This window comes from Poeciliopsis prolifica, unplaced genomic scaffold, assembly GCF_027474105.1.
Source record: "Poeciliopsis prolifica strain line A6 unplaced genomic scaffold, Auburn_PproV2 SCAFFOLD006, whole genome shotgun sequence".
Classification (NCBI taxonomy): domain Eukaryota; kingdom Metazoa; phylum Chordata; class Actinopteri; order Cyprinodontiformes; family Poeciliidae; genus Poeciliopsis; species Poeciliopsis prolifica.
In genome coordinates this window covers 6,828,689-6,851,245 of record NW_026562381.1, presented here as the reverse complement: position 1 = coordinate 6,851,245, position 22,557 = coordinate 6,828,689, and the positions used below count along the sequence as shown (strand labels likewise).

At 36.8% G+C, this 22,557-nt stretch overlaps 2 protein-coding genes across 13 annotated transcripts in view; both read left to right on the top strand.

Annotated features, from left to right (window-relative positions):
- The first annotated feature begins 243 nt into the window (after nucleotides 1-243).
- On the top strand, nucleotides 244-16,364 carry LOC129360297 (transmembrane anterior posterior transformation protein 1 homolog). Of its 2 annotated transcripts, XM_055030415.1 has the most exons (15): nucleotides 244-462; nucleotides 2,877-3,007; nucleotides 3,741-3,859; nucleotides 5,022-5,054; nucleotides 7,314-7,476; nucleotides 8,323-8,458; nucleotides 8,811-8,908; nucleotides 9,112-9,181; nucleotides 9,544-9,624; nucleotides 10,157-10,266; nucleotides 10,353-10,412; nucleotides 10,539-10,607; nucleotides 10,746-10,822; nucleotides 12,325-12,494; nucleotides 14,039-16,364. In XM_055030415.1, exons 1-15 carry the CDS (start codon nucleotides 273-275, stop codon nucleotides 14,341-14,343), a joined length of 1,812 nt encoding a protein of 603 aa, XP_054886390.1. In that variant the 5' UTR covers nucleotides 244-272; the 3' UTR covers nucleotides 14,344-16,364. The 2 variants fall into 2 exon arrangements, with proteins under 2 accessions (XP_054886390.1, XP_054886392.1); XM_055030417.1 differs by lacking the exon at nucleotides 5,022-5,054.
- A 2,836-nt stretch (nucleotides 16,365-19,200) lies between these two features.
- Nucleotides 19,201-22,557, top strand: part of LOC129360296 (prominin-1-A-like) — a 60,111-nt gene continuing 56,754 nt past the window's right edge. For all 11 annotated transcript variants that reach the window (XR_008606009.1, XR_008606012.1, XR_008606011.1 and 8 more), the window contains exon 1: nucleotides 19,201-19,490. Coding sequence is in view for 4 of the 11 variants with exons in the window: in XM_055030413.1 (XP_054886388.1) it covers nucleotides 19,262-19,490 (229 nt within the window). In the remaining 7 variants the exon portion in view is untranslated. The remainder of the gene's footprint in view (nucleotides 19,491-22,557) is intronic.

Below are 22,557 nucleotides of genomic sequence, written 5' to 3'. Positions count from 1 at the left end.
AAATGAATGTAGGCTATAGTTTTATTTGCAAATTAATAAAGTCTTGTGGCTGGCTTCAGAATTTGTAAAAAATATATTTAATAGAGAATTTTAAAGAAAACAGAAAATGTCTAAGGTTCTGGCAGAACCACAAAAATATTTTAAGTTTGACATATAGTTTTTTTTTTTTTTTTTAGAATTTATTATATTTTTGTTATAAATATTGGATCTTCGAGTTGACGTGTCTTAGACCGACGCCGCTCCGATGACGTCATGCGTTGACCAGAGTAAAGATGGCGGACGTGTCGGGGACCGAGCTGTCAAAAGAGAAGGAAAACGAAACTGAGCTAAAGAAAAGACAGAAAAGACCTTGGGAAGAGTTTCACAGGTCGGGAAAAATCGGGATAACTCCAGAGCTACCGGAGACGTTGGGATTTTTCGACATTAGTGCCGTGAAGAGAGAGCAGCAGGAAATCTCAGCAGGTAACCGTTTGGTCTACCCAGCTGGGAACCCACAGATACAACCGTTAAACAACTTAAAGCTTGTTTTAGTCTGTTTTGACCTTTTTAGCCATTCACACTTATGTGACTCAATGACTACAACGTTTCGTCTATAGTGTAGCGGTGAGGAATTAAGCATAAAAAAGCTGCAAAAGCCTAAATGAGTCAGCTTGATGACAGCTGCTGAGTTTGTTTATATACAGTGCTAGCTTAATCAAGAAGCTAGTAATAAATTGCCAGTTAGCTTAAAACAGCAAATTCAGCGATTTGGTTAAGCTACCTATGTAGCTTCGTATTACTGTTGTATATGACAAGATTTTTTCTTATTACTTTTTCGTATTTTAGGCTACCATACCACACTGTGCTGTGAATTTGCTCTGTTGTTAGTGTAAAATAAATATCTACCAATATATAACAAAAGGTTGTTGCTATGGAAGCTTACTGTTTAGTGTACTTTATCCAAGTATATTAAGAGGTCAAAACAAAAAGTGTGAGGGAGATATACAGTGTGTGGACTGCAACTGATTTAAAACCTGGTCTGAAAGAAAAGAGCCAGGGGACCAAATTCAATGACCTAGAGGTCCAGTCTGAAGTTCCCAGATTCTGTGATGATTTGGGGAGCCAGGCCATGTGCTGTTGGTCCTGCAGAAGGATCTACAGCATCTTTTTTGTTTGTTTTTACCATATCTAAAGACTTTTTAAATTCATTTTAATTGTAAAAAATAAATATAGGTTATTTATTAGTTTTAAACTATAAACTAAACAGATGCTTGAAATATGTAGCTGTTTGTCTTTGATCTACATAGTATAAGTTAAACTTTTTTGAGGTCAGTGAATATTTTTCATTGAGTTACTTAAATGAAAGATGTTCTAATTTATAAATTTGAAACTGTACTTAACAATATTCGATATTAGACGACAATCATCTGCTCACCTGTTTGTAAAGTTTTACTTATGCAATGTGTTCACTTTTCCCTCAACCACTTAACAAAATACCAAGATGCCATTTGAAATGTATTATTTGTTAAACAGTAAATCACATGTTGTCTCAACAGTGGTTTTTCCCTGAAGTCAGTTGGCTTTTTTTAAAGTTTAATTTATTCAGAGTTCTTTGTCACCTACTGTCGACATGTGTAAATTAGGTCCATACCTGATTTGAATATAGATTTTCTAAAGGAGTTATGAAGTCCTGAATAAATATTTCTGATCTCTTTTAAACTATTATCAAGACATTACAGGACTCAAATGAAATATTATTACATTACATTATTTACTTTGAAGTCTGTTAGTACTTCAAAGTAAATAACTGTACTTTAAATTACAGCCACATAGCTTTATACTAGGTAACTCATGTTTTGCTTGAGTGTCACATTATAGTCAGAGTAGATAAAATAAGTATTTTACACATGACTATTTTTGTCACTTTAAATGTTTGTAACGCACCCGTTGACCCAAAATTCACTTTAGAAGAATATCCATTTATTTATTTGGGCAGAAATCCACCTTGAGCATTGTTTCAAAGTGATATTGAGGGAAATAAATCAAATTTATATCAAATTTCTGTTGAAATTTTTAATGAACAGACCTTGTAACTTCAAGGTTAAGTTACAAAAAATAAATACTAATTAGAAAAAAATACAGTTGCATTTTTATAATTTTTAGATTTGAGGCTCTTAGACAAAAACATAAATACTAAATGAATCAAATTAAATACTTTTCAGGTGTAAAAAGAAAACAAATCAATCAAACATATAAACCTTAAGTTCACCTTTAAGTTGTGGTATGTTGATGTGAATTATACAGGGATCAACTGATAGCAAGTATATCTGATATCATCTCAACACAGTTAAACAATCATGACTCCGTATGAAGTACGAAGTCATGCTGGGTTACATAATGTGCCTAGTTGCACAAAAACAGCTACTGTTGAAGTTATGGCATAAGGTTATGATAGACATCCTTAGAAAATGATGTAAAATGATTATGTGGACATTAAGCCCAACAAACTCATCATTGTTTCAAAACATGCTTGAAGTATTCTTTGTGGCTGCTGTTTAAAAATACATTTAGTTTGCTTGTATTTAGAGTGAAATCCTTTTTATTTTTAAACTTCAACATAATCCTTCATTTTAATTTATCATTTAATTGATTATTATTAATCAATTTAATCACAAAACATCATGAAGTTTTAAAACAATTGTACTTGCCAGGAGAATACTTTTGTTATAATAAGTATTCAGTATATTTGATGTTTTGCATTGAAAAATTGAAAAATTAATCAGTTTTCATGGCTTTTTCCAGTAGCATTTATGGAATTGAAATCTGATTTTGCTGACAGCTGCAATTGTCACAGACAATGGCTTTGTGGTAACACTGTGGCCCTCTTGTTGTTCCAGATCCATCATTGACGCGCTTCATTTGTGCAGAACTCACCAGAGGCTACTTCCTGGAACACAATGAAGCAAAGTACACAGAGCGCAGGGAGAGGGTATATACATGCATGCGTATTCCCAAGGAGCTGGAGAAGGTAGTGTGCAGTAACGGTCCTGAACTATTCCCCTTGTTTCTCTTTGGCCAGATTCATCTAGCTGCTTGTTTCTCCAGCCAAACAGAAATGATTATGTTATGAGCAGCCTGAAGCTCCAGTAAACTGAGTTACGGCTGATCCATGTGACAACCCAACAAATGTTCAGTGTGTATGTCAGTGTACTGGATGATGGGGAAACTATATCAATCTCTTGTGAATAAACCAAATATGTGATAGTTGTCCTTGCACAATCTTAAAATAATTTTTGATTCTGCTTAATTAATTCAAGTATTGCTTATTACTAATAGCTATAATAATTAAAAATGCGCATTGGTGATATTTCTGTAGTTGTTTTATAATGTACAATATAAATTAATATAATGTTTGTTATTTTAATATCAACCACTAGCTATAGGCTGAGTTAACTAAATCAACTGAATCATGCCATGCAGCATTACGTTTAAACAGAAATCTGTGTAACAATATTTTTAACAACTAAATTTCATTCAATGCAATTATATGTGACTTAGAATAACACGTACTGTGAAACATTTTGATAGTACTTTTGATTTGCCGCTAAATAATCTGATCTTTATTAAATTTATGGATTATAAGAATATAGATTTTTGAATTGTTACTTTTCAGCTCACACACATTTAATGATCACAGTGGAGGTTTTACATTCACACTGACAGCTGTTGTCTGACGAGGGGGTGTTGTTTGTTGATTCTAGCTGATGATCTTTGGCTTCTTCCTGTGTGCCGATGCCTTCTTGTACATCTTCACCTTGCTGCCCCTTAGAGTGCTGCTGGCTCTGCTTCGCCTCCTCACCCTGCCATGCTGTGGCTACAGGTAAGATTGGAAAGCATACATTATGCAATAACTGAAAACAGAAATAAGACCAAATTGTATTTCTGCACAAATGCGTGTATTATGTTTAATTTTTTGTATTTGTCTTGGTTTTGTGAAAACCAGAACCGGAATCTTCTCATTGGGTCATTATGTTGAGGAGTTTGTGTTAGGAGACACTTCCAGGAGCATGTGATCTATTCCTATGTTTCTTCATGTAATAACATGTCAGAAGGATTCAAATAAATTTTCATACTTCTTGAGAAATGGTTAAACTGCAAATGCATTTGCAGGTGTTGTATCTGGACATACCAAATATCTCATAAGTTCAAATTGGATCAATCCAATGTCAGATAAAAATCAACACATGATCTATCACACATAGTTTAAAGAAAAAAGCATTTAACATTTTAGATACTTAAGCAATCTAAAATTTATATTCTATTAAACCAGCTTTTGTAGCCACAGTTTTATGATTCTCTGATTACCTTTGTATTAGGGTTATGGTCCAGATGTTTTGCTCAGACGCATCTTTACAAACTTAAGTCGTGCTTTTATATAGAGTTTTATTCATCTAATGACATGGTAAATGATAAATGGCCTGAACTTGTATCTTTATCAAGTCGAGAGAATGAAGCACTTTACACTGCATTCACCCATTCACGCAAATGTGTCAACTAACATATGTGAAAGTCTAAAACATTATAACATGTACTGTATTTCAGAAACAGTCAAATTAAAGGGATGTCCACTTACTTTTATGCAAGCATAAATGGTAAATACAAATTGGTCAGATAATTCTCTTAATTTTTAGACTGGCAATTATGTCTGTTGCTATTATTAATTTGTAAGAATATAAGTTGTAAGACTTGCAAAGAAAATATTAGGAATGATTATATTAGTTTTGCATAGGGCCACACTTTGAAAAGATAATTTTTCCAGAAAAGGCCAAAACCCACTAAGGAAAAATGTCTTCTTTCAAACACTCTCATAGTCTGTAGAGCAGACTATTAGAGCAGAGCAGTTAGATGAGCGGAACAATTGTTAACAGTTCAGCTATGTCACAAAGTTATGGATAAATGTACCCTTACTCTCACAAGAGGCCCCGTGTCATATTCTGCCCCCTGTTCTGCCTATCTCTCACCTTACTGTCCTTCCCCTGCAGGGCACGCACATGCCCCTACTGCAAAAGAAGCAGGTATGCTCCCACAAGCCCATCATAGCTTCAGTAAAAGTTAGTCCTGTCCCGAACAAGCCCATGTTTCCAGTCATCAGTCTCATCTCATCTCCATGATGTTTATAAAGATACAGCCGAGCACTACACTCCATGTTCTGGTCTTCAAGTTAGTTTAACTTTGTCTCCTCTGGTAAAGTTCTGCTGAGCATGTTTGGCCATTTTCATCCTGTGTTAAGTGTTCGTGGTAAACCTACTGCTGCACTGCAGTTTGTGTTGTTTGTAGCTTCATTTTCCAGTACTTATGAGGGAGAAAAACAAAGTAATTATTTACCTCCACTGTTAAATTATCTTGAACTACTGTACAGCAACAGACAGACTGTTTGATACTCAAAATTAAGCTTCTTTAACAAAATCTTTCATTTTTTATTATGCCCTTTATGTTAAGCTTTCTTTTACATCCTCATGCGGAGGGAACGATACTCAGTCCTGCTTGCTTGTAATGCTGCCCTCTGCTCTCGTAAAAATATTTGGTTTGTGAAGATGTGCTTACAGAATGTAGATGATGCACCCATAAGCAGGTAACTTTAAAGGCTGCAGCAATTTCAAGCCTGTGTGCTGAGAATCAAGAGCCTTCTCAGGGATACTAAAACTATACTAAAACTGCAATATATAATGCAATGCAATGTTGAACACTAGGTGGTGGTATAGCACCAGAAGTCCATGACCAATGTCTTCCCCATTTTTGCAGAATTCATGCACATGCAATATGAAGCAATTTGATATGGGGTAACATTTTGAGCTACAATCTAAGTTCACTGTGAGGATAATTACCCTCTAATGGTATATTGAAAACAGCCCAGATGTTCAACTGCTTCCTCAGCTGTGCTTTGACTGAGAATCAGTGGTGCTCATGATTAGGCTGTTGTCAGTCTGGTGTCAGTTCAGAGGTGCAATGATTTAGCTTCTCTATTACCAACCGTATTACCGTATTGTTAAAGTCTGTGGAAGCATCAATGACAGAATACTTCCTAACATTCCACCTTGTTATTGAGAGTTTAAAAATTGGGCCTTTTGTGATTTGGAAAAGAAAAAAAAATCATGCAGGACTAGTAACTGGTTTTAGCTTTCAGAAGAGCTCAATTGACTAAATAGTAGCAGGCTGATTAGGCTCCCTTAGCATTTTCAAGGTATATTCCCACTTCACAGTGATAAATGAATAATTTAAACAAGCTGGTCTTTGCCAATAAGTTCATGTCCTTAGAAGGGAAAGAAATAATTTCTCTACAGTGGTTTTGCATGCAAATAGACGAAACAGAGCTGACATGGAGAATGTGCAGAAAGTGTTCAAATTAATCTCCAGTTCTTCCCAGTCGCCCCTGTCTCTGTAACTAAATAACCGCTCCCATGGATTTGTCAGCTCTTCTCGTAACATACTCCAGAGCTGCCTCTGCCGACTACAGATATTAATAAAATAAGCTGCATGTTTGACTCACTTTATTACCCTGAAAAGACGTGCCAACGTCACTGTTGGATATGACAGCTGATGCCTGTTTGTTTTCTGTTTTAGTCATTTCTGTCCAAAATGTTGAATCCAATTTTATATCATAAGTGAAACATATTAATCAAGGGAGAAGCTCTGCCACTGGTCCTGTTGGTCTGTTTGGTACATAAGAACAGTCTGGATTTATTTTTTATACATGTACTTTAAACAGAAAGGCACATTTCAAAAACAACCATATTAAAAGGACAGCTGGCTTCCAAGATAAATGTTATATGAAGGAGATAATATCTTTAATATTTCAGATTGTACTTTTATTGATACCATCTGTTGTTGCTCCTGGTGTTTTATCTCATTTTGAACAGAACTGAAAATATTACTCGTGTTGTATCTCAGTATCACCTTGTGAGAATCTAATCAGAGATCATTCAGCCTGAGTAACCTGCAGTAATAGGTGAGGCAGGGAGACATCTGTAGTCTGTTCCTTTTTGTTTTGCTGTCTTAGCCTTACAGTAAAGCGTCAGAGTGGAGTAGACGAATGTGTGCATGATTCTTCAAAAGGTTGGAAATGTCTTCATGTTAATACTTAGTTCACGTGTGCGTTTGTCAGCACGCATTACGTCGCGGTGTGAACATATTTACTCATGCATGTTTGATTTTGGGAGATACAGAACAGCTTGCAGCTCAGCATGCATTAGGGCATTAAATAACACAAGTCTGTGTGTCTGTACGGGAAATAGATGCTGAGTTTTCTGATTGGGTTCCTGTGTCTGTGTGAACAGCGGGTCACGACTGCTGCAGCCAGCGCAGGTTTGTGATATGCTGAAGGGGCTGATCCTAGTGCTGTGCTTCTCCATGATGCACTACGTGGATTACTCCATGATGTATCACCTGATCAGAGGACAGTCCGTCATCAAGCTCTACATCATCTACAACATGTTGGAGGTACTTTACACTGCAAACACGAAAAACAAAATCAGAGATGCCTTAGGATACACTGTTGTTTTATTTATAACTCTTAAAGTCCATTCCATTGCATGGAATCCATAAGGAAGAAAATAAACTATTTATTTGCAGAGTCATTTTAAATAAATTTGTAGTATTTCAAAAAATTTATTTTTTTACAAGGAAAAGTGTGCTTCAAAGCTGACATATTGAACAGTTTTCCCCAATAATAAAAAGTAGTTTTCTTTCAAATAGCTTTTTACATCTAATACTTAAAGTTCTCAGCTACACTCCTTCTCCCTTAGCAGAGGCTTGATCAGTTCACTGATCAAAAGCAGATTAGATTTTGTGACTCTGGGATCGAGCTGAAAACCATTTGATTTTGATAAATAGACTCAGATTTCTGAGTACATCTAGTATTTAATTCTTGGCAAACACAATAATGTTTTTTGAGGTTCAGAGATTAAATATTAAATAATTGAGGCTTGTGATTCTTAAATTCTCTTCAGACTCGCATACCCTTTCAGTAGTACGACATCTAATAAAAGTTTACGATTCATGGGTGAATAAATTGACAAGCTATGTTTAGCAATGTGAGCAAACTCTTTGCACCCATAAAATAAACCTTTCATCCTTGTGTGGAAAGCAAGCATCACAGGCAGACTGTAGTTCTTTCATATTTGATGCTCTGAAGCACTTTATATGAAAGTTACTTGTGTCTGGATTGAGGTGGTTCTGATTTAGCAGAAAAATCTAATAGTTCACTATCTAACATCATTAAGGTTACATTTACTGTCTTTCTAAAGCTCTGATGAACTTCATTTCCAACCTTTTGTCCTTTTTAAGGTTGCAGATCGCCTCTTCTCATCTTTTGGTCAAGACATCCTGGATGCTCTATACTGGACGGCCACTGAACCCAAAGAACGCAAAAGAGACAATATTGGAGTTATCCCTCACTTTTTTATGGCTGTCTTTTATGTCTGTATCCTTCCATTTGATCTTCAACCCAAAAGCTTTTATTTATTCCTTAAAAGAACAGTGATACACATGGTCATACCCTAGGTAAATGAGTATTCTGTAACATACATATTTTTAGATATTTGAAATCTATTATCAAATATGGCATACCAAAGGCAGGTAAAATCAAAATCTTTGCACTTAAACAACATTTGTTTATGCCTATCACTTCAGCATCTGAGAAATCTCCAAATATTATTGAAATAATAGACTTTTGCAGTTTCTGGTTTAGTTTATAAGTATTATTCCTAACCAATGCCTTTATTTAACTTGATTTATTTTTAAAAAGGTGTTTTTCCTGAGTATTCCTTCCTCAGTTCTTCATTCCATCCTCATCATGGTCCAAGCCTCCACTCTGAATGTTGCCTTCAACTCGCACAACAAGTCTCTGCTTACCATCATGATGTCCAACAATGTCAGTCCACACACACATCAATGCAAACAAATACAATTCTAACACACAGTTAACTACAATATTTGTCCAAGTAGCAATGCACTAAAAGTATTTGTATGTTGATATATTCAGCTTGCAGATGTTGAAACTTGACTCTTGCAGCTACAACATTGTATTTTTATACAATATAGATTTGATTATTATGTGTCCTTTATGAATCACAGTTTGTGGAGATCAAGGGAAGTGTCTTCAAGAAATTTGAGAAGAACAATTTATTCCAAATGTCTAACAGTGGTAAGTTTTTCATCACCACACTGCACATAATTTTTCATAACAGTTATATACATTTGTTGCATTGGACAGCTCTGCTTTCAGCTATAGGTGTTTGATAGGATACCACAGACAGGTAAAGGCTTCCCAAACAAGCTTAATAAGAAAAGTGCATTTGTTAATTTTTGGCTTCATTGTCACACATGACGGCAACAAAAAAAAAACTTCTTTTTAAAATGTACTGAAACTTATTTAAATACAAGGTAGGTGTTTCTTTAAACACAAAACAAAGATAAAGACGCACCTGACTTTATGTGAACTGTTTTAATTAGCCCATTTCACATTTTTTACTATACTTAATTAGCAGTTTTTATTTTACCTTTCAGATATAAAAGAACGGTTTACCAGCTATGTTCTCCTCCTCATCGTCTGTCTCAGGAATATGGAGCAGTTTTCATGGAACCCAGGTAATTAATTGTTTTCCTTATAAACTAAGTTTTTATTCACATTTAAAATGCAATAAACACAAAACTGCATCATTTCACTTTTGCCATAAATATAACATATTGACAGTATTTCTGTGCCAGCACTGATGTTGCTGCTTGCCTTGAACAAAGATTTGACAGTTATGCTGAGCAGTTGCTTTCTATCTCTTTCCACTGACCAACTGTAGTACTTTGGGGAGTTTTTTCCCAGAATCTTCAGTCAACAAGGCAGTAAAGTCAGAGATAAGAGCCGGGCGTTGATGTTTGACAGCTTTCTGACACTCATCTCCTCCTGCCTGTCTCAAACACAAACTCCCTGCCAGTGAGACGTTGACTGTCAACTGAAATGTTAACACCTTAAAGCAGCACACTTCTCATTTTTCATTCATACTTTTAGTGCATTGCTACTTGGACAAATATTTTAGGAAACTGTGCATTAGAATTATTTTTGTTTGCATTGATGGATGAACACAGAATGATGGATTTGCTCAGACATGATTTTTTTTTTCCTCAGACCACCTGTGGATGTTGTTCCCTGATGTCTTTATGGTCGTCATGTCTGAAGTTGCTGTTGACATCATTAAACATGCATTCATCACAAAGTTCAACGACATCACAGCAGATGTAAGAAACAAGCCAGCGGCAAAATAACGGATTTACGCATCACTTATTGAACAAAGTTTCTAACCGGTCACATGCATGTCCTCCAGGTGTACAGTGAATACAGAGCCAGTCTGGCCTTCGATCTTGTTAGCAGTCGACAAAAGAACGTATGATTTTTAATTTTTTTGCTTGTTTGTTTTTATTTCATTGCAATTATTTTGTTACATCATGAAGCCTATGCAGCTAACAGATTCTCATGTCAAGAGATGTAACCTTTGTTTGTCACTGTGCAGGCCTACACTGACTATAGTGACTCAGTGGCCCGGAGGATGGGCTTCATCCCTCTGCCGCTGGCTGTTCTGGTGAGTGACAACAGTCTGCTACCCTAAACCGACTCAAATCTTGCATTACGCATTTAAAGTAACAGTCCAAATACTAGGTTTTAGATTTTTGGGGTTTTTGGATGAAACTGATTTTGGAATGTTTTGCTGTTTTTTCAGCTAATCCGAGTGGTGATGAGTTCTGTGAAGGTACAGGGAGCTCTGTCATACACATGTGTGTTCCTCTTTTATCTCGGGTAAGCCTTTAGTTTTGCTCTGCTTGTTTTCTTCTGCTTTTATATGGCAAATTATATTCCTATTGCCAAAATGAGAGCTACTAACCACAATATTATGATGAAAGTTTTGACAAATTTAACAAATGCTTCAGAAACTAAAGAAATAAATTTTTTATGCAATTAGACTCTTGATTTGCTCTCTGCGCTTGATGAGGTCACACTGACACATCTGTGGTTACATAAGCATGAACACTGTAACTGATTTCCCACTGGGCTCTTCCCATTGAAGAATTCACTTCAGGGAGAAGAACACATTGTTGTCATTTCTGGTCTTCCCTTTCCTCTGGTTTAAAAATAGCCCTTGTTTGAGCAGATCGCTGTGCCTTGGCAAAGATTTAGCTGACACAATCTCAGTTCCAAATGGCCTGTCACAGCAAGTGTTGCTCCACAGACCCAAATGTGTCCGTCTTCCACTCATCAGTGTCAAAATCAAAGCTCTGCAAAGAAAAGCATTCTGCACATCAGCATGCGAGTGTGAAAGATGAGGCTTGAATGGTGGTGATTGTTTACAATTGTTAGGCTCAATTTTAAGAAAGCACTATTACCAATGCATCTCAACAAATTATGATTTGTGTAAAAAAAAAAAAGAATATTTAAATTATTAAATAAATTAACTAGCATTATGTAGACTTACATTCTGCTTATTTTTGATTAAATTTGGTTACAGCTGATGAAAATCCAAAAAGTTGTTTCTCAGACAATAGAAATATCACATAATACCATTTTATTTATTTATTCTATTTTTTTTAAAGAATATTTGAAGCAGGCGACTCTTTAAGCACTGACCTGAACCGAAGTCCACATTTTGACTCTCTATTAAGCTTCTCAATGGTCGTTGACTCACAATCCTCTGAATTAGGGGTTTCAACCTTGAGCACTGAAACCTTTTGTTTGGTTCCTGGTCCAACACCCACATCAAAGGGGTCAGTTTTCTCTTCAGCAAGCAACCAAATTATACAAACTTCTGCTAATGACCTAATTAACAGAATAAGGTGTTTTTAAGCAGAGGTACCTTTAAAGCTGCAGAATGTTAAGTAATATTCCAAATAATTAACTTCTAAAATTTTAAAAAGTTCATATTTTAAACTTAATTACTGACACAAACATTTTGATCTGATTTTAATGTGTTAAGATGCTTCTGTAACTTTTAGTGCATTCGAGTTTTGCTGGATTTAGTCAGAAAACTCTGTTTCTAATTAAAATAAATTAATAACTGCGGTGTTCTGGTCTCCTCACTCTGTGAAAGAGTTCTACAAGTTTAGTAAATGTCACCATTTATGGAAAAAAAATTTTTTAAATCTAAATTCCAAAACCTGCTTTAGTTCAACTTCAAGGAAACTCAAAATTAGCCCCTAGTTATTGCTTATTTTATCCTTTATTACATTTTTAACAATTTATTTCTTCATGCCAATAAAGTGTTAAATATTCTAATATTGTTTCCTTTGTTGCTGCTCTACTTGTAGGATGGTTTCTCTGAAAGTTTTGAACAGTATCGTGCTACTGGGGAAGTCTTGTGTTTATGTCAAGCGAGCCAACATGGAGGACAAACTGTTTGAGAGGCCACCGACCGCTCCGTCCTTCTCTGCTAAGAGTCCCAGCAAATCTGACCCACGTAGATGCACTAAAACGTCAGGTAAACAAAGCTGATCACATCAAGTCTTAATAAACTACAGCTAAAAGCTACACTTTAAAAAAAAGTTTTTATTTTTATTAAAGTGCACATCTTTAGAGAAGATAATGGGATCGCTCAAAAAAGTTATTGAAGTCTTAAGTTGTAAATATGGACAAAAACACATCATGAGGTTTATCTTGTGCAGTGGATTTTACTTGTTACTAAAAAAAGTATTGCCTCAATTTTGTAAAAATGTCCAATTATTTTTTTAATTGAAAAGTCTGATCACTTTTTTCTGTCCTTTGACATAAAATTCAAACGATTTAAGTTCATTAGAACTGTGACACTAATAACTGAATGTTTATTAAAAACTTTGAGTCAACTTTTGTGTAAAAGAGAAAAAGATTGGCATGTATTATTTATTTTGTAAGTTTTAACTGTTGGGAAAAATGTTTGTTATAGCTGATGGACCAGCAAAGGTATTTATAAAAACAGCTGGTATTTATATGCAGACTAAACATCTTATTTTTGTTTTTAAAACAATGCAAATACTTTTCTCTGACAAACAAAATCATTTGGTTAGTGGATTGCAGTTCTATTTATCAAAATAGTTATTTATATGTGCTGCTGGCAACAGAGACATCCTGAAGTGAAGCAGTTGTCTCTCCTGCCAACCCTCTTAATTACGAGTTTTGTACAATTCTTTCAAATATGACTTATTCTGTTTATTCTCAGAATAATTTTTTCTCATGATACTACTCCTTGTACTCTCAGACTGAAATAGTTCACACTGTTTCCTTTCAACAAAACATAATATTTCATAATGAGATCTGTGCTGTCCTTTAATTTATTCTTTTCTGGATAAACTAGAATCATTTTAATCAGCCATCTTGGTGGAGGTCGGCCAAGTTGTGGCAATAACTGCTTTTTATTTTCTAAGCCGGTTTCTTATTGATCTTTTCTCACTTTCACAGAGGAGGAGGGATAGAAATATTAATATATATATATAAAAATCACCTTACCGTGGTTCCCCAAAAAGAAAGGAAGCAAACATATAAAGATAAAATAGATTTTGTATTTGTTTGCAAGTGAAACCACTCAATCTCTCTTAGCTTTTAGCTGTAGTTTGCATCTTCAGGAAGAGAGATGCCAGGTTTTATAGCTGAATGTTTGGTCATTATTAGTCAGTCAGCTGCAGCATGCAGGGTTTATTAATATATCAACTTCTTTGTGTAATCAGTAGACAAAGATGCCAAAAATGGCAATAATTTGCCTTTTTGCAAACAACTTGACAGATTGCATTGACTTGCTGTAGTCTGCCATGGTTGCCTGGCAACAAGAACCCTGCACAAAGTTGTCAGATGAACTATGTCCACTGCCTTTTTGTTTTTACTCTGAGCAAAGCTGATTTAGCTTGACAAGCATAACAGCATTTTAAGTTATAATATAAGTAATAATAAATTATTATTGGAATATTTAAGTCTTTCTAGACAACTGTCCAGAAAATAGTTACAAATACATTTTCAGAGAAAAAGAGTTTTTACTCTTCATCCTTTGTCGTTAAGGTGAATCCAGCATGGATCAGATTCCTGTCACACCTTGCAGCTCTCCAATCTCCTCTTCATCCTCTGTGACCACCCAGCCGGCTCCCCGGCCTGACTTGTTTCTCCCTCCACCCATTGACGCCTCATCTGCAACAGCAGAGAGCTGTCCTTCGATCTCAGAACCCCAATCTGACTCTGAACCACCAACAGCCTCACCTTTACAGAAAGAGGAGGCAGACGAAGCCTCGGATATGAACCACAGAGCTCCCAATAAAGACCTGCTGGAGATCGACCGCTTCACAATCTGTGGCAACCGAATCGACTGACCAGCAGCAGCTGCCGATGTAGCAAGTAACCCACTCAGGTATAGCGGAGAACGCAGGCTCTCAGCCAGATCCTCCAAGCTGAAAGCAGATTATTTATGGGCAATATTGGTAAGTTATTGTTACCAGGGACACAGCGTCAGGCGGTTCTGCTGTGATCGCCGCCTCAGGTCGAGAAGTTTGACGAAGAACACTTCGGGTGTCTGATAAACAGCAGGAGACAGAAAGTGTGAGTGTGGAAGCCGCGTCATTGGGACAATCTGCCAATTGATGTGTGGGTGTGGGTGTGGGTGTGGGTGTGTGTGTGTGTGTGTGTGTGTGTGTGTGTGTGTGTGTGTGTGTGTGTGTGTGTGTGTGTGTGTGTGTGTGTGTGCGCGTGCTTGTGTGAAAGAAAGCAACAATGCGTGAGTGTGACAGCACACAAGCACTTCCTGATTGAGCAGCTGTGGGATCAGAAGGAGAGAAATGTCGCTCCGCAGACAGAAAACAAACTAAAACCACAGATTTTTAAAGCAAGTGTCAGAAGATTAATTTTGTATGAGAACATGCTGAAGTATCAACATATTGGCTTTCAAGACTAAGTGATTATTTTAGGCATTTATGTTGAGATGGTGTTGCAAACAGAAAAGCAGGAAATATATTTTTGAACATATAAATCACTTTATTTGGTTTATTGAGGATAATAAAATGTGGATTACAGAGAACTACATGAAATTTATAAATCAAAGCATAAGAATCAGCAAACATGAAATCCAAAGTAAAGTAAAAAAAAAAACCTCCAAAACATTATTTTAAACTGTTGGCTTTAAAAGGGTGTTTTGTTTACATCATCATTGTATCATTAACACCTTCACCAAATTACTGATGATGTTCACCATCCTGCTGATGTTAACTAAGCAGCTTCTGCTGGTCCCTGACTCGGCATGTGGAAAGCAGAGGTGGAGGTTGCAGCGGGTCAGTTCCATCAATAATGTCACCTTTTTATGAACAAAGTGATAAATCGTTCAATATTATCATCTTCAAAGTCTTGATATCCATTAAGACGGCATCAGTGTGGCGTCTCCTCTGGAATGCACCAAGTTAGTTTTTAATTCTTTTGGTCTCAAATGTTTGCACTGATGGACCATTAAGTTACATCGAGTCATGTTTCACATGAACTCAGCTGACGTTTCCATAGGAAAATCTTAGAAAGATAGAAGCAATATTTCCACGACAGAATGCCTTTTTTTGCATGTGTGCTTTAAAACCTGTAATTCGACTGACTTTAAGAAGTTATTGTAAACTGTTTTTTTTATTGTGATTAAAAGAGATGACAAACATATGGAGTATATAAAAAACTGTTTATAATTAAATGTTAGGACCATATAAAAATCCCAAACTTGATTACCGGTATATTTATGATAGAAAGTCAAGCAAAGTCCTTCAGTTTTATCAGAAATATGTCAGTTTCAAACATAATGCAAATATAGTTGGATTTGCTTTCTGGTTTCATCCATTATTTCACAGTTAATGTGTATAAAATCTTTTCACCAAAACACAATTTAAAAAGAACTGTTGACTTGTAAAACTGAATCAGATTTTTAGAAATTAATTGTCTTTGTCATTCAGTCTTGGAAACCAAAATGTACTTGGAACAAGGACGTACAGACAAATTTCAAAGATTGTTTAAGCCAAAAAAAAGTTGCCATTAATGTTAAAGGGCAAAGTGTTGCTTCTCATTGTCCATCATAATAAGTAATATGGTCCTACTTGGGGAACTGTAAATTCCATGTGAAATGTGATTCCTCAAACCATCGTGTGGTTCTCTCAGACCCGACCAGAGTCGTCCAAACTCTGTTTGTTTACAGTGAAGGGCAGCCGAACTGCAGGCGGCCAATGCTGAGGTCAACAGAACTGATGAAGTGGAGTGTTTTTATGTCCAGTACACTGCCTGCTCTTTTTTATTAGTTTAGATTTATATTTAATTCATATCTTGATAATGAATGAAATTGCCTTTTTGAAATAATAAAATGTTTTTTTTTTTTTTTGTTTGTTTTGTTTTTTTTAAATGGTGATCGCAAATGTTTTCTTTAATCCCATTAAGGAAAGGAGTAACTGTGAGCAGCAGCTTTTTTTGTAGCTGTAGCTCTGAATCTAATTCGGTAATCATTGGAGAATTACATCAATCAATAATCAGCCAGATTAGAAAACTGATATGGAAAAAAAAAGTCCACTGGTGTATGTCTCCAAAGGCTTAAAGGGAGCCTTTGGAATGGCCTACTTAAATATGATTGCAGTATTGCAGCATGAAAAAACACTTATTTTTGCAACATACATGTAATACAGAATTGTCTTTTTCCTCTGGTGAGATTGCATACATACAACAGAAGCCTTCTGTGATGTGGTGTTGAAACAGCTTTAATAATCATGAGAAACACCTGATTGCACATGAACTATAATGGGTATAGCACATTTCACTCAGTGACCAGGATCATGCAGTTTTTACTCTGTCTAGTAAGTAAACATTGCCAACTTAAGTAGGGGATTATCAGAATAAAATCTGACTAAAAAGCATGGTACTTTTGTAAAGGACAAACAGGTATAAAAGATGACTTGATGAATGCATATTTGGAGTGCAAACTATGGCTTTAGCTAAAGGAAACAAGAACTGGGTTGGGGGGAAGGAAGATATGTCAAAAGTTCAATGAAACACTTTAAAAACACAAACATACATTGAGAAATAGTAGGGGAGGGGAAAGCATAGTCAAGGTGTTTCAGCAATACAGCTGCATATCAAATCACTCTAAAAGCTAAATGATAGTTTAAAATCTGACTCTGATTCTTATACTTCTGGAGATGTTGACAGAATCATCGTTTGGAAAACCAGATTTAAAAAACAAAAGGACTGAGGCTCACAAAGTTGGAACATTGGTTTATATTTTTGACTTCCCATTAGGATGATGACCTCATCTTTACCCGCATACTGTCTGTTGGGAAGCGGAGGTCAGGCAGAGTAAATCTGCACCAGACATTCTTAGATGGTTAAGCTCCTTACACTGCCGAGAGCTGAGGCAAGCTGCAGCCCTGTTACAGCTTCCTGTAGGGCGGCAGGTGTAGTTGTAGGTTATTTAGATACATTCCAGTGCAGCAGCAGTGGTCTTAATGGGTGGAAAAAGAACTTTAAAACGGAAGTCGGAAGAAAATAATCAGGAAAGATGTTAAAATATTGTTCATTCAAGGCATTTTTAGTCAAACCAGACAGAAACACTAACTTGAATCCAAAAGTCATCTGTTCCAACCCAGGGTCTAAAACATCATTTACCAGTACAGTGAAACCATTCTGCAGGTTTAATGACCTTTTATCTGTAAAGAAATATGATCGCAGTCGACTATGAAACTTTTCTAAGCCAGGGTTGAGGCTTGATTTTCTCCACAGTCAGAACAAAGATCTTATTGTACTGAAAAATGTTCACCTAAACATAGCATCAGCAATCATACCAGTAAGCCAGGTATCACCATGGCGACAGTAGCATCTGTTAGATGGATGGAAAAGAAAAATTGAGGACCTGGTATAAATGACATGTGAACACAATGCATTCCAGATGAATGAAGTCAAAACCCAGTATTAGGAAATAAAAATGTCAATCTGGAAGTGTCCATAACACATAAACATCATAAGAGGAAATGTATTAAACTGTAATCGAATAATAATAATGTTAATATTAAAGATTATTCTAATAAAATAGTGCACATGTTCCTCTTCAATGATTGGTAATTTGTAATTGACTGGTACAATTACGTTGAGTATTCTGTCTTAAAAAATTTGAGCGACTGAAAATCATTTTGATCATAAATGATTATACAATGTAACTCATTTTTTAAGATCCTGCTGTCGTCTCTGTTTCCCTCATAATCCACAAATGGCCAAAACCTGCAAATACTCAAGACCCAATTTAAAAACACTTATAACTTCTTGTTTGTATGAAATTTACAGTGGAAACCATCTTAGCACTACCTGAGAATAAATGAGGTAGTGCTACTTACCATTTACCTCAGAAGCTTAAATCTACAGCCTTGCTTCTTCTTTAGCCAATCAACACAATGCTGCTTTACAAACACCAGCCAATAGCTTAGCATTGTGCCTAAATATTACAACTTTCTAAAATAGATTTTCTTTTGAATATTTTAAAAATACTCTATTGAAAAATAGCTATGAAAAAACAGATTTACCACAAAAATTTGGAGTTATGTTTTATAGAAAAATCCATGAATAGGTGAGTCACTGAATTCTGAACCGCGGAAAGGCGGGACATTATGATCAACACTGAGATTCAATACAGTGCTAATGTCAACCATAGTGCTGTCTGAGGCCCCCTGTCGTAGGTGGGCTCAGGCAGTTTCTCAGTTTGCTTATCCCTGGGGCCGGCTCTGACCGTAATCCATAGTTCTAAGCTTTGGGAAATAAATTTGATGGAAAGTGACTTAAAGGTAGATTTAATTACATCTCGTTGGTACTAGCACTCCCTTCTTCCAGCCTCCTTTTCCCGACAGGAGGAGCGCTTCTCTCTGGATTATCCTCTGCACTGTCTGGATGGCTGCGCACGACCCCGCCCGTTCCCGTGACGCAGAGCTTCTCTTTTACGCGCAGATGCTGAAGTCGAAGCGACAGGCGCGCACATCTCTTAGGGGCTGAGCGCATCCACTACCGGACACGGTAGAGGAAAGATCAGCCGGTGTGCATCCGACAGGGATCCCCGCACAGCGGGGTAGGATGCTCAGAACGAGTCGCTCCGTGGGCAGCAGTACTTGAAGAGCTGCAGTCCATCCACTGGAGCGCTTTAAGATTGATCTCGAATCAATTCCTCTGGCTTTAAGAAACGCCACCGTCCAGTTTAGTATCTTGAACCAGTTTGAGGAAAGATCGGGGTTTGGCTTGGACACGATGTGGAAGTCTGGGACACTACTGCTGCTGTCGGTGCTGTGGGCGTCCGGTGAACTCCAGCAGGAGACAGAGCCGCGGAGACTACCACCTCCGGGAAAGTTGGATTTTGGTTATGTGCCTGCGGGAGTTTACGAGACATTGGCTCATTACGAACCCGGACCCATAGGGATCCTCTTCCACTTGGTGCACGCTTTCCTGCATGCGGTGCAACCCAACGCTTTCCCCCACGGTAAGCCACCGTCGTCCGGTCTCAGTGAGCATTTTAACCCCGTGGGCTGCCGGAAAATCAGCTTCAACTGGCAGAACTTTAACATTTAAAGTAACCTAAAGCGCTATGTGAACTTGCGGTTACTTCTTTTATTGAGATAGTTGATTTAACGACAGAACATGGGAGATAATCGAGCCCCTTACATTTCTGGAAAGCTCAACGATTTGCGTCATTTTCCAGCGCCAAATCCCCAAATGTTTAATAAAACGGGTTTTTATCCTCAGTGCTGTTTTTATTACTGATCTGCGTGAACATAAGTGCACTTTCTGATCTGCAGCTGGTGTGTGCGCGCGTGGCGTCCATCTAGGCGGCGCGCGTCTCGTTCTGTGCGCACAGCAGCGCACTTTGGAGGTGGTGTTTATGCCTGCGGCGCACTTTGTGTCAAGATGATTACAATTAGTGCACCTACATGTTGTCAGAATCTGATGCTCTGCGGTCGGTCTGCTTGGCATTTTTACGAGTGTAAAGAGCTGTACCCAGAAAGCCTCACTGCGCCAACCTCTGCATTTCAGAAAGGACGACTTAAAGGAGGTTTGTGTTTAATTGGGTATGGGATCCTCAAAAAAGGCAGCTCCCCTGCGCCCCACACAGACTCCATACTCCTTTAGAACATGTTGAAGATTAGTAGCTCTCCAAGTCACCTTGTTAAATGAGTAATCCTATAAGCCTGTGCGCCATATGTTGTTGGCCCCTTAGTTTCCAGTTTGCCACCAGCTTTCAGGGTGCAGCTGGCCAAATCCGCAGCAGGAGCCAGATCTGTGATCATTGAAGTTTTAGTCATTCATGGTTCTACCTTTGTAATTCACAAAATGTTCTCATGGTGAACTTAATTAAATTAAACATCAACGGTTAGCATATGAATGTCAAAAAAGAAGGAGGAAAAAACACCTCATCTGAGAAATCTCCATCATTCTGATGTTTTGATTATTTTTAATGACAACATTCAGCTGCATTAATCAACATTGAACTTTTACATCTATTTTATGTTCTAACCACAATCCAGTGTGTAATTTATTGTGATTTTATGAAACAGACCAGCACAAAGTCAATTTTATTTGCATAGAATGTTTCAGAAAGAAGACAGATCAAAGCATTTTACGTCATAAAAGCATCATACAGTCATCAGTTATGAAACAAGCACTAAACATCACATTTTGTCAAATCCAATTATGTTGTTCAATGTTCAGTTTATTATGATTCAACAGAAACTCTTAACAGGTGGGTTGCAGTTTTCTGGAAGTTTGTTTTGGTTTTGAGGAATATATAATCTGAATGTTGCTTCTCCATGTTTGGTTCTGGTTCTGAGGATGCAGAGCAGATTAGAGCAAGAAAACCTGACTGGTCTGGAAAGTTAATACAACAACAGCAGGTCAAAGTTTGATGTCAACAAAAATGTTTTACATGCAGGCCAAGACGATTTATTTAGGTCTCTTCCTCCTCTTTTCTGTCTCCCTAACTTGATTTGTGAAATGAAGTCAAACAAAACCCCATCTGCAGTTATGAAAATGGATTTTCTTGTGACTTCTTGAAGCAATCTTTAAAAAATGTTCTTTAACAATTTAAACTGGAGATGCAGTGGTTCTGACGTTTTGGTCAATTTCTGAGAATCGGTTTTTGCACAACCCTGACCGGTTCATACCAACTGAAGCTCCAGTTTCTCCTTTAAAATAAGAATACATAAAATCAGTCTTCCATACATTTTCTCCAGACTTCTGCCACAATCATTCACTTTAGCAGCTTCAGCAACACTACAGTGTATGTGTTAGAGAACATCCCCAAAAAAACAATTCTGAAATTATATTTTAAACCAAAATTATAAGTCACTAATTTCTAACTCTTTAGCATCTTTGCAATTATTATAGTTCAGCTGTCTGGATGTAGTTATAGATGAAGTAGACTCAGATTGTTAAACACCTGCCATGATTTCCAAAACTAGCACAGTGCATAACACTGTATGAAAACAGATAAATCTAAGCAGCTTTTCTCTGTTCATCCCTCATGACATCAGTGGAGAATCTGACACCAGAAAAGATCTGCAGACATTTCTCACTATACTATTCATAGAAATTACAGCTTTCATTTTAACAACTTCTTTAACTGCTGTCTCTGATTTCACTTTTACATCACTGGTGAAAATTGCCACTTCATGTCACTAGATGATCAAATTCGGACAGTTCAAGTTAGCTGTTTGATTAAATTTGTACCCAGTTAAGCCAGTGGTGAGTTCTGTCATGTTTCGTTTGTCATTCTCAGTATTTGCAGCACGTATTGTTTAGTTGAGTAACTGTTTTATTAAACTGTGTGCAAACTCGTAGGAGTTAATAATACCAGAGAAGCAACAAATTCCCACCATGAACACCCACGTCACACTAAGTAACAATGCTGTGTTTTAAATTCTGTTTATTGTTTAGTGTTCCTCGAGTTTACTTGTGCACAGCAGCTGCAGATGTCGTCCATTTCCTCAAAACACAGGCTAGCGTTTGGGTTCAGACCCTTGTTTTCAGATAAAGAGTTTAACACACTTCTTGTGCAGCACAGAAAGCCAAGTCATTGTGGCAAAACTGCTTTGGTTTCAGACATCAACGAGAAACTTATTTTATGAACTGACATAAGGACAAGAGTTTCTGTAAAGAGCTGAAGCCATCTGTCATCCACCATACTTCAGCTCTGCTGAAAAGTGTTGAGATATCGAAAAGATATTTCAACAATTGCATGAGTGGCTGTGAATAAGAAGCTTTTGATAAGAAGAATATTAAGTAAGAATTTTGCCAAAAAAATGAATACAATAAATTTCCTCAAAATTATACCAGAATGGTGTGTCTGTTGGGTACCTTGAGTTCAGCTCTTTAAAAAGTAAATCCATATGTCTTTATTAGCATACTGGTCCATTCCTGGAACAAGAGGTTGCTGTTGATTTCAACAAAATTATGAATTACATTCAGGCACATAAACAGATGGACATTCCAAGTAGTAATGAGCTGCTTCAGATTGATAATAATGATAAAAAAAAAATAATGGAGATGTTTTT

What these genes read in the sequence shown, in the direction of transcription:
- LOC129360297 (XM_055030415.1), top strand. Translation starts at nt 273, where the DNA reads ATGGCGGACGTGTCGGGGACCGAGCTGTCAAAAGAGAAGGAAAACGAA. An exon ending in CCATCATGATGTCCAACAAT is followed by an intron (nt 8,909 to 9,111) that starts GTCAGTCCACAC and finishes TATGAATCACAG; the next exon opens with TTTGTGGAGATCAAGGGAAG. An exon ending in GTGTTCCTCTTTTATCTCGG is followed by an intron (nt 10,823 to 12,324) that starts GTAAGCCTTTAG and finishes CTCTACTTGTAG; the next exon opens with GATGGTTTCTCTGAAAGTTT.